This window comes from Pongo pygmaeus, chromosome 15 (assembly GCF_028885625.2).
Source record: "Pongo pygmaeus isolate AG05252 chromosome 15, NHGRI_mPonPyg2-v2.0_pri, whole genome shotgun sequence".
In the NCBI taxonomy this organism is placed as follows: domain Eukaryota; kingdom Metazoa; phylum Chordata; class Mammalia; order Primates; family Hominidae; genus Pongo; species Pongo pygmaeus.
Window position 1 is genome coordinate 71,488,986 of NC_072388.2, and position 17,469 is coordinate 71,506,454.

At 47.6% G+C, this 17,469-nt stretch overlaps 1 protein-coding gene across 21 annotated transcripts in view; it reads left to right on the plus strand.

The window, feature by feature from the left end:
• Window positions 1-5,654, plus strand: part of RGS6 (regulator of G protein signaling 6) — a 636,900-nt gene extending 631,246 nt beyond the window's left edge. For 17 of the 21 annotated variants that reach the window (XM_054448764.2, XM_054448775.2, XM_054448762.2 and 14 more), the window contains one exon: window positions 1,547-5,654. In XM_054448764.2, coding sequence (XP_054304739.1) covers window positions 1,547-1,719 — 173 coding nt within the window. In that variant the 3' untranslated portion in view covers window positions 1,720-5,654. The remainder of the gene's footprint in view (window positions 1-1,546) is intronic. The other 4 variants (XM_063651783.1, XM_063651785.1, XM_054448780.2 and 1 more) reach the window with 3 other exon arrangements.
• The last annotated feature ends 11,815 nt before the right edge of the window (window positions 5,655-17,469 follow it).

The following is a 17,469-nucleotide window of genomic DNA, read 5'->3' on the forward strand; positions in this document are numbered from 1 at the left end:
GTCTCACTAGTGAAAATGGGGAGTGAAAGCAATGGGGAGAAAAAAGGTCAAGGAGAGGTAGGGAAAGGCAGACTTTCTGACAGCTCCTGAGGGCAATTTCATTTCTGGACAAACTCCCATCTATAGCAGCAGAATTCTCAAAGTCAGCCTGGCCATGCCTCTCCATGGAGATCTAAGCCAGATGCCACATTGTCCTGTATCCAGCAAATCCACAGCCCGTGTTGTTTATTAGATAAACCCGTTATCCATCAATTCATCAATCAGCAGGTTTATTGAGGACCCTACCAGGCTTCACAAACCTGATCAATTTTTTTAATTACATCTAGCTTACACGCAGCCAAGCTCAGTAAACAAGACGAGCCCTCACACCCCACTTGGAAATGAACATGAGGAATCGCTGGCCCTTGCAATCTCACTGCCAAACACTGCAGCCCATGCTGACGAGCTATCACGTGCTGCCCTTCACAGATGGCGGTGGTGTCGCTGACCCAATGTCAATAATATGGGTTTGGAGTGCTTTCCCAGACACAGTGATCAATCTGCCTGGGTCTAGCCATACTGTCCTCTAAAGCCCTGTGCAATGATGTGGATTTCTAAAGAGGGTGAGCTGGACAATGGGCACACACTATGTAAGGGCAATAAGCAAAGCAACGGAGCCTAACTCGTGCCCCTCACCCTCCTCCTGGTGCCCAGTCGCAACTCCCTTCCTAGATCAGGGGCTTCTCCGCCATCTCTCCAAGGCACGTGCACAACAGGACTCTCCTGGCAACTCTATGGCTGATGCAACAAGCCTCATGATCCAGTTCACTGTTTTAGTTTTTGAGAAGAACTGCCACATGGGTTATAGCCGAAGGGCTTGTAGGCTTTCCCGGTATGGGGTCATCAAACTCTGCCTCTAGGTGCCACAGATGGGAAGCCAAGAACATAGGAGACAGCAGGAGGACACTGCCCTGGGGCCTACAGTGGCTCTGAGCCCCAGCAAATGCCCCCCACTTTCATGGTCCCAGAACTGGTCATCAAGAGGACTCAAGGTCTTTGTGTCTACCCTGCATTCCAAACAGGACTCTGCCTTCTTAAGACTAGTTCGTTCATTAGCTTCTAATCAGCCAGATCCTTAGCCACCCTCTATTTGAGTCAAGCCCCCGTCCCTGACCTCAGTACACCCCAAGTCCACATTTTCCTCCCCCACATGAACAAAATCAATTTCAGGGCAGCCCACCGGCATTAAAAATTGCTCTACCTAAAGGTTTAAATACCGGGTTTTTGGTAAGTAAAATTCCCATACCCCAAAAAGAGTACCAATAACACACCCTCATAAGGGGACCCTCCAGGACTCCCTGAACCTTTCCTGGAGCCCTGGTTTCTCCAGCTGTCCGAAGTTAAGGCTCCCATATACCTAGAGATCAAATATCAAGATGGTCAGTTGGGTTGGTTGGTCGTTTGGCCTACATGGCTCATGCAACAATTAATTCACCTGTCTGGCTCTCTGTCTCTGTCCCTCTGTGTGTGCACCTGTGCGTGCCTCTCTGTCGCTGTCTCTCTGCAGGGAAAGTCGCTGGCGGGCAAGCGCCTCACGGGCCTGATGCAGTCCTCCTGACCGTTCCCACCGCAGGTCCAGGGCCCGGGCCCGCGGACCCCACAGGCAGGCGGCGGCGCTCCACATCTGCGGACAGAGTTTCCTTACGGGGAGACTTGGTCACTGTGAAGGAGAAAGAGTGAGGGCAATGAAGGGCGAGTGGGGAGATTCGGTGGATGAATGGGGAGACCAGAAAGAAAGAGTCCACAGAGCCTGGGCTGGGCCCGGCGGAGGCTCCTGTTTACAGCCCTCTCTTCTTTGTACAGTTGTATTCCAACACTCCACTCGCTAAGAGGCCCTGATCCCAGCTCATTCAGGGGAGAACACGTCGTGGGGTTCCTGTCACGACTATCACTTGAGATTATATTATTATCCTCACTCCCTCGCTGTCTGGAGAGGGTCACACCTTCTGGCAAATTCAAGAGGGATGAGTGGACCAAGAGCACATCCAGTATTTGCATCACCTCCCTGGCACCTCCCATAGTTACAGCCACTATATCCCCACCGCCGCCTGTCATCCTTCACGTCTCTGTGGCCACCCGGGTGTCACCGCCAGCACTAGGCACTGCTTTCACGTAAAATGTCCAAATCACATCTTCAGCAAGAAAGCAACCTCACGGATTGCCCCGCCTCAAGTTCTTTCCACCCTCTTTGAGATCAACGTTCGGAGAGGTCCCCGCCAGCCCAGTGGCTGCCCTCAGGTCCCGTCACATGTCTCAAGGGTCCAGCGTTTGAGGAAGCACTGTTGTAGATGACAGAGCTTGTTGTTTCACAGCTGCAGGGATTCTGCTGACCATCTTTTAGAAAATTATTTCATAATTTATTCTGGTTTTGCCCCCTTGCTCCTTGGTTTATTCCCTCATGTTTTACTCAAAATAAACATGGCCATGAACTCAGGGGCCATTGGGATTCTCCCCTCTGGCAGCCCCAGGTGGGAGCTGGGAGGGTCCCCAGCCCAGGAGGTGGCTGGATTGCAGGGCTGGCAGCCCCACGTGGTGGCATCCTGACAGGCATGGTGAGACCCTTGCTGGGTCAGGTCTCCTTTGTGTGTGAAGCGGGGCAGAGTATGCTACGAAGGGACCAGGCCAGGCCACAGGGTTCTCCTCCCCGTCTTTATCTGAAGGCCCAGCCAAAGCACCCCTCTAAACCGGTCGCCTAGGGGAAATGCAAAAACCTGCAAAAGATCCACCTGTATTCCCTCTGTGTGTGCATCAAAATGACCATTTGCCAACTTGGCTGTGAGGTAATGTATGTAAAGCACCGACTCAGGTGCCTGACACGTAGTAGGTGCTTAGCAAACGGTAGCTAATACTATCATCATTGTCATTGTTATTGTGACACCCATGAGCCCACAGACAGAGCTGTATTAAGTAACCTGTTTTTGAATCCAGACATTCACTCCCCCACTTGCTATGACTATCCTCCTTTGATCTATTTTTGGTCATAGGTAAAAAAAAATCTCTCTTGGGAGCATATAAACAAAAAACATAGAAGCAATAAAGCGATCGCTGGTATTTCTTTTCTCATGTAGCCAAATTCACCAGCTGGTGACCGAAGGCTCAGATGCTTGCTTATTTGCAGACCCTGCCTCCTGGGTGCTCCCCAATGACCCATCTTTCCACCCCACCACTTCCAAGTCCTGTCTATGTCTGCTTCCACACAGCCCTGTCCCCAGGGCACCAGCCTTCTGTCCCTCACAGCAGTGCCATGACGGGCATTGGGAGTCTTCGTTATGTTGTATCCTTGTGAGTTCTTGACTACCATGCCCAAGTTTCCCCCACTGGCAATAGTTCCTCTCTCGGAGGTACAGTGGAAACTGGAGAGATGACAGATGTTGAGTCCTCAGTGTCTCCAGGGGCAGCAATTCTTGCTGGACACCTGCACATGCTCAGAACAGAGGCTGGTACTTTGGAGGCACTAACCACTTGATGAGTAAATGAATGGCATAAAGCCCCATTCCAAGTTATGGGGTCTTTTGACAGGCCCCTTTCATCCTCTTTCTCTTTGTATAAACCTCATGTTTCAGAACAAAATTGCAGTCTAAGTTCATTTTGCCCCCAGCCTTGCCCAAGGATCCCCAGGCTGTGCTGACCCCTAGGCATAGGGGCAAAGGGTATTCCCAAGAAGCAGGCACCTCAGTGCCCTCAGTTATCCAGGGCAAGGGGCCTGGCTGCCCCCTGCTCCTCCCCATGGTACAGGGGCATTCTAAGCCAGGCTGCAGACAGGGCAGGGTTGGCTTCTTGGCCATTCCTTCTGTGCCCCCTTCTCCTTCTGACTGGTCTCACCCTGGAGATCCCCAGAGGATCTGACCAGAGCCAGGTGGACCATGGCCCTGAGATGGAGCTGGCTGCAGGCTTACAAGCACCTCTGGGGACATCCAGAGGGGAGGGTCAGTAAGCACAACGGAGCTAGGGAGACTTCAGATGGACTCAAACCCAGAGCAATAACACTCTCACACCACCCCGCAGCTAAGGCATGCACGTTCCCCAGTAGACCAAGCCAGAAGCTTTGCAAGAAGGGAGTGGAACAAGGCTGCCTATTCAAGGTCCATCTACCACGCAGAACTTGGTCATGCAAGTACATTTGGAAAATCTGGTCTTGGCCCGTCCCCCATTGGCCTGGTCTACACAGCCAAAAATTCAGACTAGATTAGATGTTTGCAGGCAATTCTGTAGCAAAGCAAATTCCCCTACCCCATCCTGCCCCCTAGAAACTGCCTTAGCCTCCCTGACGGGGTGTGGTCTCTGGGCCTAGGACTCCTCCCTATGAGGAAAAGTGCTCTCCAGCCACATCTTGGCAGCCCCACAGCCACAGCATCAGGGCAGCTGCAGCAAGTGACCACCCACCCATCGGGTTAGATACACAAGGCACCAGGCACTGGCATCTGACTAAAATAACCTTTCCCTACATGGGAAGAGGAAAGCTTGTAGGTTGGCACATATAAATGTCCAGCCGCAGCCAGATGGCCTGACCTAAGCAGCAGGAACTCTCTGGGCTGGGGAGGAGCCTCCTGCCCTTCTAGTAAGTGATGCGTCAGCTTTGTTCTCCTGGGAAGGTGTTGCTATACCCCAGGAACAAAGCAGGGCCCAACTGCCAGTGCAGGCAGCCGGGCCTGCGCTCCAGGCTCACCGCCACTAAGTGGTCAGGTACCAGGCCAGCACCCTGGGTGGGACCTCTTGCGGCTCTGAGTTGCAGCTTGGACTAGCTGAACACATGGGGACATGCTCCAGGGGCTTCTTCCCTGGCAGGATTCCTGGGATGTTCAAACTACCTCACCAACAGGACACTGAACCAGGAGCCTGCCACCCAACTGGCCCCCTTGGTGACTGTGGAAGGTGATGTTTTTCCTAAAATATATGCCTCCTGTTCTGCTCCAAATACATGAGCTTCAAAAACCACCACCAGGAAAGCCTTCCCAGAAGAGGGAAAGGATTGAGGGCTCTCTTCCTTTGGGCTCTGCAGAATGTATTGGAGGGAGGTGTTGCTGCAAGGTCCAGGAGCTGGGAAGCTCTGGGCTCGGGGGCAGATAATGCACCACCAGCCTCGAAAAGGAGCTGCCCAAGTTGAATATGTAGCAAAGACCATGGGATAAGTTGAATAGTGGCCAAATGAATCACTAATAACTCACCATGGGACCCTCTGAAGAGAGGCCTGTGCTCATGTAACCATAGCAACAGCAGATGCCAGCAACCTACTTATTAGTACCACCCAGTGATAAGGCATCCCCTGGGCTAGACCCAGGGGCCATAAAGTAGCAAAGTAGCAAATGTAGCAATAAGGGGCCCGGGTCTATACGGGGACAGGGTCCAAATGACCAGGACTTGGCCCTCTCCCCAGCCCCCATGAGGGCTCAGAGCCAGCTGCTGTCAGCTGTCCGGGGAGGGAAGGCCCTGCTCCATACTAGGGGCCCCTGTTCTATACGCTAAGCCCACTCACCGCATGATCACGGACTCATCAGAATGGCCTCCTCTTAGTGCATGTGGTTCTCATTAGTTTATTTTTCTGGAATTTGGGGATTGGACCCCAGAACCAAACATGCTGGTACAGTCTAAAAATAAATGACTTGAACCCACTTCAATCCAGCTAACTCTGTGTGGCTCCTTGGTTTGGGGGTTTGTTGGGCAGGATGTACCTCTAGAAAAATCGACCACCCCTCCCCACACCCCACCCTTCCCCATTATCTCACACACACACACACACCCCTACCTGTTTCCTTCTCACTCCCAACCAGGCTGCCAGGCAGCACAGAAAAGCCAGATCTCTGGGGCATTGGACTCATCCTGATAGGTAGAGACAGTGGTGTCACCATAAGGCTGAAGTCCCTGACTCTGCCAGGGTCTCCTTGGCTAGGGGGTTCTCCAGGCCCCATTGTCTGTACTCAGATGCAAAACCCTGTGGCTGCTCTGACACCCTCTTGAATAAGATCCCAGGGTCGAAGTCTGCTGCATACAGATGGTGCTTCTTACACGGAGTCTCAGTTTCCTGAGCGACAGACAGTTGCATTTCCCACTAACACCAAAGCAGCTGGACTCTGAGAGCCTGAGCGTCAGGCTGACAAGAGGAGGACGAGCACAAGGTAAAAAGGCAGTGCTATTGTACTCCAATCCCTCTATTAATGACAAAGCCAACACCTAGCTGCATACTTCAGTGGCAGAAATTTTGCTCCCAAAGGTAGAAATGATTTCAGAGGCATGAAAATGGGACTCCAGTCACAGCTAGAAGGGAACAAACTCATCTCTCAATCCCTGGGCCACCCCCTTGTGCAGGATTTTCTGCCCCACAGAGTTAAGATCAAGGTCACATCTGCCTCAGGTCCATAGCATGTCCCACCTCACGTCCTGGTCCATCCCCAAAAGAGCCTGTCCTCTTTGACCATGGCTACCACCCTCCAGGGAACCCAGAGCTGCACCTGCCTCCTCAGCTGGACCAGCTGGCTTAGTTCCAGAATCTTTGCTTATCGGGCTGTTGTTGTGCATGCACACTACCCTGCTGACCGCCACGAGCAGGCCTCTGCTTTCAGGTCCAGAATCAAGGTGGAGATTTGAGGTATAACTATGTTATACCAGTTATAACACAAAAAGCTGTGCCGGTCCAAGAATGAGAGCTGTCCTGACAGCTGCCTCTCTCCCTACACCCTTCTGGGGACCTATGGCATAACAGGCATGAAGCTGTCCTCTCCTTTGCTGCCAGCCTCCATTGTTCATTGATCCCAGCCTCTGAGGAACCACCAGGGCCTCTGATGAGTGTCTCTGATCCTAGAACTTTTCCTGGGATGTGGCAGCCTCCAAACCCAAGTAGTTCTCTGAGAGGCGTATCCCCTCCTGGGCCCACAGAGCTCTGCCCAGCAGGCTCTCCCTCCACCACCCTTCCTTCGCAGAAACACCCATATGAACCGCTGGACCCCGTCGTGGGACTTCCGACACCTGCAGCTGGGCCCATTCCCCGTACCCAGCCCTTCAGCGCCCACAATGGGGGTTACTGGATCTGCCCCAGACCCCATACAAAGAAGGGCAGGGCCCCCTGGCCAAAAAGGCTGTGGAATCTGGCTTATTTTAAAGGGGCCTGTGGTGTCGGGTGTAGCCACATGAGCTCCATCTGTCACAGAGCTCTCTGGTACGCTTTTCCTCGCTTAAAGTGTGGGCTCGGTTCTCCTCCTCTGAGCCCCGAGGTGTCCTGGCTAGGTCTGGCTTATTTCAGCAGACAAAACGAAGGAACAGCCCCTGAGTGCAGAGCCCCAGAGCCACCCTCATTCTGAGCCTTAGTGTCCTCATTTGTGAAACAAGAATGAGAATTTCAAAATCTTCGGGTGGCTGTGAATTAATCTAGAGGGTTTAGCCTGGGCCTGACACATGGTAAATGTTCACAAAATGGGTGCTGGTGTTAGCTGGAGCCATGTCTGAGATAGGCATTGAAAGGCGGTGAAGGGAGGGTATGTTTGCAAATCTCTGCCAGACGGACAACTTCCCTGGCAGCCTGGCCCCTGAGAGCCGCCCTTCCCGCCAGCCTCGAGGCTGTAGGCTTTGTTTGCCTGTGTGGGCAGCGGCCTCTCTCTGCTTCTGACAAGCCCCTGGCTCCCTTCTTCTCAGCGAGGACCTGGTTCCCTGTGTGTCACTTGGGTGGCCTCCATCAGTAACCCTGCATTAGGCCTGAGAAACAGCAGAGTGGCGGGCTGGAGGCGTCCTCCCCAGACCCCGCATGGAAAATGGAAACAGTGCAGATTCCCGCTGCCCATCTAGATTCCCATTTGTCCGACGGACCTCATGGCTACTTCCATGAGATTTGGACTCTGAGCTCTTGTTCCAAAATACTCAATTTCAGGCCAGTGACTCTGCCCTCTGACCTAGGACAAGGACCTGCCTTCGTCCTCTGAGAATGCCTGGCGTCCAAGGGAACACATGGACCTCCACGGGGGGGGCAGCCTCATTCCTACAATTTCCAACCAAGAAAATAAAGCCTGGTTCTTCTCTTTCTCCCATTACATCACAGGATGGCTCTGGGTTGGGAAGGGGTAGGAGGGATCAGGGAGCGGACGTTTAAAAAATGAGACAAGTCCCTGGATATCTCTTCCTGTGGCCCTTGCCTGTGATCGCACCCTCAGTAGAGAACAGTGAATATTAACACAGGGAGGAACCTGTGAGATTCTCTGGGGTGTGTGTGTGTGTGTGTGTGTGTGTGTGTGTGTGTGACTTTTAGTTTGTTTATTAAGCTATGATTTACCTTAAAATTCACCGTTTTATATTACAACACTGTTATCAGTTTTGACAAACATATACAATGATATAACCACCACTGAAAATCAAAATAGGGAATAATTTCATACCCCAAAATGTTCCTGTGCCCCGTTATAAGTTAATTCCTTCCCCCTACCCCTCTGTTCCTGGAAGCTGCTGGTTTGTTTTCTGACCCCGTAGTTTTGCCTTTTTTAGAAAGCCACATACAAGCCAGGCACAGTGGCTCACACCTGTATTCCCCGCACTTTGAGAGGCCAAGATGGGTGGGTCACCTGAGGTCAGGAGTTTGAGGCCAGCCTGGCCAACATGGTGAAACCCCATCTCTACTAAAAATACAAAAATTAGCTGGGCGTGGTGGCAGGCACCTGTAATCCCAGCTACCCAGGAGGCTAAGGCACAAGAATCACTTGAACCCAGGAGGTGGAGGTTACAGTGAGCTGAGATCACACAATTGCTGGCTGGGCGACAGAGTGAGACTTGTCAAGGAAGGAAGAAAGGAAGGAAGGCAGGGAGGCAGGGAGGCAGGGAGGGAGGGAGGGAGGGAACGAACGAACAAGGAGTTATACACTATGTGACCTTAGCCTGTCTTCCCTTGCTTAGCTCAGTGCACACTGTTGCATGTCTAGGTAGCACATTCCTCAGCCTTTTGTTCTATCCATAAAGAAACTGAGGCCCTATAGTGGGAAGAGCAGAGAGAGTTGGAGGAGCAGGGCTTAGCGTCTAGGTCATGACTACCACTCAGCCCCTCAGGCTGGTGGGACATACTTCTTCACTAAAAAGTCACCTTTTTAACCCCTCAAAATCTGTGAGCCCCTGTTTGAGAAAGCATATCATCACAGAACCCGCACATTGAAGAGAATGCATGCTTTCTTCATCTAACAGAAGCTACTTAGAGTCATCCCTCTGTATCCACAGTTTCCATGGATTCAACAACCATGGATGAAAAATATTTTTAAAAATTAAAAAATAACAACAGTAAAAAAAAAAATTAAAAAACAATATAGCATTAAAATGATTGACACAGCATTTACATTGTATTAAGTATTATAAGCAATCTAGAGATAATGTAAAGTATATAGGAGAATGTGCTTTGGTTACAGACAAATACTACACCATTTTATATAAGGGACTTGAGCCTCCTCAGATTTTGGTATCCGTGGGAAAAGGGGACAGTCCTGGAACCAACCCCCTAATGAATATTGAGGGACAACTGTACTAGGAAACAAAGGGAAGTAATGGTACATATCAGAGTGGGAAATGGAACTATAAAGGGGCACAAAGGGGTAATGGAATTATTCTCTGTCTTGATTTTTGGTAGTGGTTACATGATAGTAAAAGCAATAGTGAATATCAGAGTGAGGCATTATCTATTCAGTTAGTAGGCAGTGCTTGGTCCAACTCCAGGTTGACTGGCTCCTACCAATAACTCTGGAGTTCTCCCATGCCATCTCCAAATAGATTAACACAGATTTAGAAAAGTGATAAAAGCTAACTGTAAACACAGTGCTGGAACAGACCCCAGGGACATGGGGATCCAGGGTAGAGTGAGATAGCCATGAAAACCAGGTCAACTGGAGGAGATGACCCAGGGTCCCCTCAGCAAGAGATCTAAAAATTCACAAGTTCCAAATAATTGGAGTTTTGCTAAGCAGCATTATGAACTCATGAATTTAAATATATTAAATATATTTTGATCCATTGTGTTAATTGTCCTTATTGACATCCAAAGTGTCCCATCTTTGGCCAGTGAGAACCTGAGTCTTTAGACATGACCTTGATAATCTTTGGGAATTTCATTGCTATCTGGTATGACAGCATAATCCAGACATGTCTTGTACCTTTCCTCTCTCATACCTAAGTTTCAAGTAAGTGCAAGTCTATGAATGCTTAGCTATAAAATTAGAGGGTCCTGTGATGGACTTTTCCCATGTAAACTGAATCCCCCATGCCTCCAGATTATTAGAATTGAAAATTCCTTTAACAATCAACCACCCCAGAGCCTTCATTCTACAGAACAGGAAACAGAGGCCCAGAAACATCAAGTGACTTACATAAGGTTATACAGGCTTATGGCAGGGAAAGGATTAAAGACTAGGGTCCCTGACTCCTGGTCTTATGCTTACCATGGCCTTTCCTCTCCTTGTATGTCCTTAGCCCATCTAGTCAGATACTTCCACTGAAGCCATGCCCAGCCTTGCTGTGTGTGCTGAAAGGTGGGCATAAAAAGTAGAAATATCCTGATTTCAAAACTCATGACAAGGCTACAGTAATCAAGACAGGACAGTACTGGTAAAAGGAGAGACATATAGATAGATGGAAGAGAACTGAGAGTCTAGAAATAAACCCATGCATTTATAGCCAACTGATTTTTCACTAGAGTGTCAAAACAATTCAATAGGGGAAAGAATCATCTTTTCAACAAATGGTGCTGGAATAACTAAATGAAACAGAAGTAGAAAAATGAAATTTGATTCCCTACCTCACACCTTATACAAAAGTTAACTGAAAATGGATAGAAGAGCTAATACTATCACACTGTTAGAAGAAAACATAGAAGTAAATCTTCATGATCTTGGATTGGGCAATGGTTTCTTAGGTAAAACACTAAAAATGAAAACAACAAAAGACAAAAATAGATAAATTGAACTTTAACAAAATTTTAAAACTGTTGTGGCTCAAAGAACACCATCAATAAAGTGAAAAGATATCCCAGATTGGGAGAAAATATCTGGCTATCAAGGTATTTATATTTAGAATATATATAGAACTTGTAAAATTCAGTAATAAGACAAATAAATAATGCAATTAAATGATGGGTGAAGGATCTGTACAGATTATTTCTCTAAGGAAGGTACACAAATAGCCAAAAAACACAGGAAAGGATGCTGAACATCATTAGCCACTAGAGAAATGCAAATAAATTCCATGATGAGATACCACTTCACAACCGCTGGGATGGCTGTAATAAAAAAGGCAGATTTTAACAAGTGTCAGTGAGAATGTAAAGAGTTCTGGAATATAAAATGGTGGTAATGTAAAATGCTGCAGCTGCTTTGGAAAACAGTCTGAAATTTCCTCAAAAGCTTAAAAATAGTTACTCTATGACCCAGCAATTCCATTCATAGGTATATACCCAGGGGAAATAAAAACATACAGCCATACAAAAATTTGAACACAAGTGTTCATAGCAGCATTATTCTTAATAACCAAAAAATTGAAACAATTCAAATGTCTGTCAACTGCTAAATGGGTTAAACAAAATGTGACATATTCATACCATGGAATATTATTTGGCAATAAAAAGGAATGAAGTATGGATACACATCACAACATGGATGAAACCTGAAAACATTATGCTAAGTGAAAGAAGCCAGTCACAAAAGACTATACATTGTATGATTCCATTTACAAAGAATATCCAGAATAGGCAAATTGATAGAGACAGAAAGTAGACTAGTTGTTGCCTAGAGACAACAACTCTCTAGGATATTGGCGGGGTGCAAATGAAAAATCACTGCTGATGGGTATGGAGTTTCTTTGAGGAGTGATGAAAATGTTCTAAAATTTATTGTAGTGATGTGCAGATTGTGCAAAACTCTGTGGATATACTTAAAATCATCGACATATACTTTAAGCAAATAAATTGTATGGTATGTGAATTATATTTCAGTAAAGCTGCTAAAAACAAAAACAAAAAAAAAGAAAGAGAAGGTAAGAGGGAAGGAGGGAGGGAGGGAAACAGGAAAGGAGAGAGGGAGGAGAGAAAGAAAAAGAGAAGGAGGGAAGGAGAGAGAAAAAAAGAGCTAGCCATAGATCAGGAAGAATCCAAGCCTGTTTTTCAAAGTCGCCAAGAGAACAGGGCTGGTCCCTAGAGAAAATGAGTGAAGGCAGCCACAAAGGACTTTGAATCCTGCCTAGTGCCAAACACAGGATCAGGAGATGCCAGGTCATCCCAGAGCGAGTGGTCCATTTCAGCTGTCTCTGCCCACTGTGGAGATTAAAGCCCTTGAGCCCTACCTTACAGGAAAAAAAGAATTTAATCAGGTAGATTATTGGTCAGCAGCATAAGAGAGCTATTCACATACCCACTTTGTGTCCGATAGAAGCCTTGTTTCCTAAAGCTTTAAGCCCCAGGGACACTTGAGCTCTAAGAAGAAACACCCTGGATGGAGAGTGGGAAGACTTGGGTTCACCACTAGCAGTGTGGCCTTAGGCAGCTGGTAACCCAGCTTATCTGGGGCAAATGTCTTAACAGAAAGAGTCCCAGGCCCCACATCTAGAGATTGCAAATCAGGAAGTTTGAGAAGGACCCCAGGAATCTACATTTTTAACAAGTAATTCTAGGTGATTCTGACCCACAGGCAGATGGGAACCACTGAACCAGATGCCCCTGTGTTTCCTTTGAGCTTGAGAACACTAGGATTCCGGGAAGGGGGTCAAATTGAAGTCCAGAATAGATAAATATCTCCTATTCACTTCTTCTCCAACCAAAGATGCCCACTTCTATCTACCCCAGTCTGTGAGCTGTGGCCTGGCTGTGGCCAGAATTTCTCTAAGCCAGCTCCAACCCTTTCTGCTGGCTTTCTGCTTGCCACCCTCACAAAGCTGTTCTGCAGCAACCAATCCTGGGTTCCCTTCCTGGGAGGGAGGCCCTCACTTAGGGGTTAAGAAAGCTGTATATACACACACATGCACGCGCACGTGCACACACACGCACGACTGTGAGCTGATCTATTGAGTTAAATGCTCCTATTCATGCAAGACTTTGCCAAGGTGAACTCACTGAGCCCTCAGATAAATGCATCAAGCCAGAAACAAAGGGAAAACATTGGGAGCAAACCAAAAGATAAATTACAAATTGGATTAGTGGATCTTCCTCTCGCTGTACTGCGGAAGCATGCTATTAGCTATCCAGACATGCCCAGTGGTTTGCAATACCCACGCACACATACAACATCCACAATGCCCCTCCCTGGTCAGGCACAAAGCAGAGGTGACCTTGACACTTCTCACTCCTAAGCCTTTAGCACTCAGACTCATAGCTGCTCTCAGGATTCTGAGCTTTGGGCAGGAAAAAACGAACTTTCTCTTTGGCTCTCTCCCAGGGTGCCAGCTGGTGAGCCCACAGAACTTCTGCCAGTTCACTCACACAGTGTTCTGTGACTTTCCCCAGTCCCTGCTGCCTCCTCCCGCCCCCTCCACGGCCCAGCCTCATGTTAAGGCAGAATAGGAGTGACCACCCCAGCAATTGGCATTGCAAAGAGGAAGGCAGGAGTGTGTCTCCTCCCAGAAAAAAAAGATAGTTAGGAGTGAGGCCGGGCTGCCCTGATAATGACCCAGGGGGAAAAGCTGATGGAAGGTATATCTGAGGACATTTAAGTCTATGAGTGCTTATTGAGATTGGCCACGTGGCAGGTGTTATGCCACCTACTAAGCTCAGAGAGTTGAGTGAAAGTGGTTCTTGTCCTCAAAGACCACACCTTCTAGTAGAAGATACAGATATGTAACCAACCTACGGTGATGTGAGTAAGAGGGACATAGGAACAAATAGAATGCACATGGCAAGGGGCAACTCATTTGCCCTAGGAGGAAGTGGGGAAGGAGGTAGCGTGAAAAGCCCCCACCTGCTGAGGGTGCAGTGGGTGGACTCCATGAGCAGAGTGTGCAGTGTGGGGGACTGGAGTGGGCACAGAGACTGAGAAAGGTCAGACCTAGCTACCAATGACAGGTCATGATGGCTCAAACCAGGTTAGGGCCTAGCAGTGGGGGTGCAGAGAGGGAAAGATCCATGAGATGCTGCAGTAGGATGGAAAGCCCCTGGAGACTCAATGAATATGGGGGTTGGAAAGGGAGAGGTGGGTGTTGAGGATTTCAAAGGATTCAAATCAGGGTGGAGAAACTGTGTGGAGCCAGTAGATACCAGAGCTGCTTCCAAAGGGGGTGAGGATAGAGCTGGTAGCTTAGGACTGAGTTATCTGGAAATATAGGCTGTAAGGTAGGTAAATGGTAGGAGGCAGCATTCAGAGTTTATTGTTTCAGAGGTAGAGCAATTGTGAAGTATCTGGGGTGTACCACAGTGTAGCTGGACTGGAGAGGCATACAAGGGTCATGACGGAGAAGGTGAGGGCCCTGGAAACCAGGGATTGTGTAGGTCATCAGGGAACATTGAGGTTACTCAGAATGATAGCAGGAGGTGGAATGGAGGAAGAGCCTGGAAGCTGGGGACTGGTGCCCTTGTCCTGCGGGAATATGGAAATGTGACCTGGAGGTCCATAGGTGAGGGCATTGAGGGTGAGGAGAGGATAGAACAACCAATGTTCCTCCAGAAGGAGATGGGCTCTTGGACAGAGTTCATAGGTTGGTAGCCTGAAGGCAGCAAGGACAGGAAAGGGATGGGCATGCTTCCAGCTCCGTCCAGATTGCCTGCAGAAGGACATCTGGAACAAACCTTTCTCCACCACCTCCATCAGTTCTGCAAATAACGTATTATATATTTCAAAATAGCTAAAAGAGAAGGTTTCGAATACTCCTACCACAAAGAAATGATACATGTTTGAGGTGATGAGTTTGCAGATTACTCTGATTTGATCATTACACATGTATACAGGTGTCAAAACATCCGTAATGTGCACCATAAATACGTGCAATTATTATGTGTCAATTTAAAAGAAAATAAATATATTTTAAAAGCAGTTCCATTTTCAAGCCAGCCTATCTGAGCCCCAGATCAACTTGCTTTCGGCTGCCTGCCCTCGTTCTGGCCTGGCTTCCCACCCGTCCTTCCTGAACTGCTCCGAGAATGTCTTCTCAGACGGCCACAGCCAGAGGCTCCCGTTCCTGTCTTCAGGGGCCATCTTGTAGAACTGCCTCACAAGCAAGACAATCTGAGGCCACAGCCCTTTGGTTTTTCAGTCATTAGACCCTTCCATAGATTCTAGGTGAACTGCCTCACACCAAATTCGAGTCTCCTTGAATACAATTGAGGAAAGCTCTCTTGTCACATTTTACTTTCCTTTCCTTGAAAGTACAAATTTTATTCTCCCAGTTTTTCTATATAGGATATTTCCTCCAGGTCCTATAAAACCAGTTTAGACATGTCTCTGTTAGGCCATGTAATGGGGGGATATATTATACCCACATATGGAGTTCCCAACAATAAAACAAGATTGTACTTTTCTCCTCCCAAAAAGTACATAGTCTTCATTGAATAACATTATCCTATCTGTAGTAGAAATAAAATAAATGATGATAATATGTAGCAAAGGGATCCAGGTTTCCAACACAATGATGTCATTCCTTTCATATACTATTGGCAGCAGACAGATTGCAACACATCTGTAATCTCATAGAATGCTTTCAACACCTTGAAATGTAAACCATTTTTTCTGTTCATTTTAGCTATTTGGAACAGAATTATTTGCAAAAACATCATCAAAATGATTATCTGTTATGATATTGTTTTGTGATAACAGACATGTGATACTTGTTCTTTGAGCCATGCTGTGGTCCCATGATGCAGACAGATTTGGGGAGCTAAAATCTGGCTCTCTTCTTCCTCACTGTCAATCAAGTCTTCTCAGCATGATGGATCCAACTGCCCCTTTCCAGTCCCTCAGTGCTTCTAACCTGCTGCCCACTATATCTTTGCAAGAATTGATGATTTTCAGAGAAGATCCAAAATATTAGTAATATTAATTGACACCAAATTCTGCATCTGGGCTCCGGTTTGAGAGTCTACCGCTCTGAGATGCCTTGTGCCTTTCAAGTGAAGTAAACACGTGGGCTTTGTGGAAGCATTTGCCTCTGCTCAGAGAACTCCTTCCTTTTATTTCTGGAACATCAGTGCAATCTGTACAGTGAGGCTGCAGGAAGAGGGCCCCAGGCACCTGAGGCTGCACCCCATTTTAGCTACTAAAGTCATCTTCATGCATATCTGCACTGAAGTTCCCAACAGGGGGCTGTAACAGGCAGGTATACTATTTGCCAATAACAATGGAGCCTGAATTGCCTTCATTATAATCAGTAACTCCTGAGTGATACAATGTTACCAATCATTTTTCTTGCCCAGAATTCTCTATTCATAGCCATATGTAATTCATATCTATATGAAGATTTTCTGAGAAAATAAGTTGAAAGTTTGAAATGTGATCTGCTAAGGGTGGTCCATATGGCTGAATTCCAGACATCAGAGCAAAGAAGAAACAGAGCATTCTCTCATTTAAACATAGCCAGGGTTCCACATTCCTGCAGCATTCACCAGCTTAGTGCTGACCATTTACTCTTTTTCTCCCACCTTTTCTACCACTATATTGGGTCGTTTTTACCCCACCTCTGAAAAACACCCATCTTAAGTCCAGTTCCAGTTCTTACCATCCTGCCCAGGGAATAGCTGAAATGTCACCAGGGAAACATCAAGACACATCTAATTTAAAGGAAGCTGGATTAAGTTTTGTCCATGTACATAATGAAAATGCCCCTAGTGCTCCAGGTCCACATGCTGCTGGAAGCTCTGCCTACCTATCAGGCAACTCAAGACTGCATGGTGACTTCCGTGTCCTATGTCCTTGGAAGGAGTCCAGCACAGCCCTCACAGGAGAAAGCCACTTCTTCATGCCATTGAGCTGCTATCTCCACATCTAAGGGACACAGGAGGAGCAAGTTGAGTGGTGCTCTAACCTGAGCCATCGGCCCCAGTAGCAGACGGGCGTGTTGCTTTCAAAACCCAGAATACATGTCGCTTTGAACAGAAAAGGAAGTCAGAGGTAAGACTCCTAGCATGAGCTACCTTGAGGCAAAGTGCAGAGGCTGCATGAGTGTCTGGGGAATTGGTACAGGATAAAAAGCCTTTCCTCTCCCTCCTTGACCTCTGAATGCTCCAGCCCTTAGAGTAAGTGGCTGAAATGAACTGACCTTCCCTGATGCCTGGATTCTCTCTCTTTAACCAAGAATGCAAACAGCCCGATCTACCTCCTCTGACCATTAGAACTTAGATTTCCTCATTTGAAAGATGCTTCTTTTACTAATTTGGGGAAAGGAATGCTCTTAGACTTTTTCTTTGGCTTTGAAGAACCTTCATTATTTTCTGGGACATGTTCACATGCTCCTCCTTCCATAGGACATGCCTCCCTTAATGGCACCCCCTGGGTCCCACCTCCTCACGTA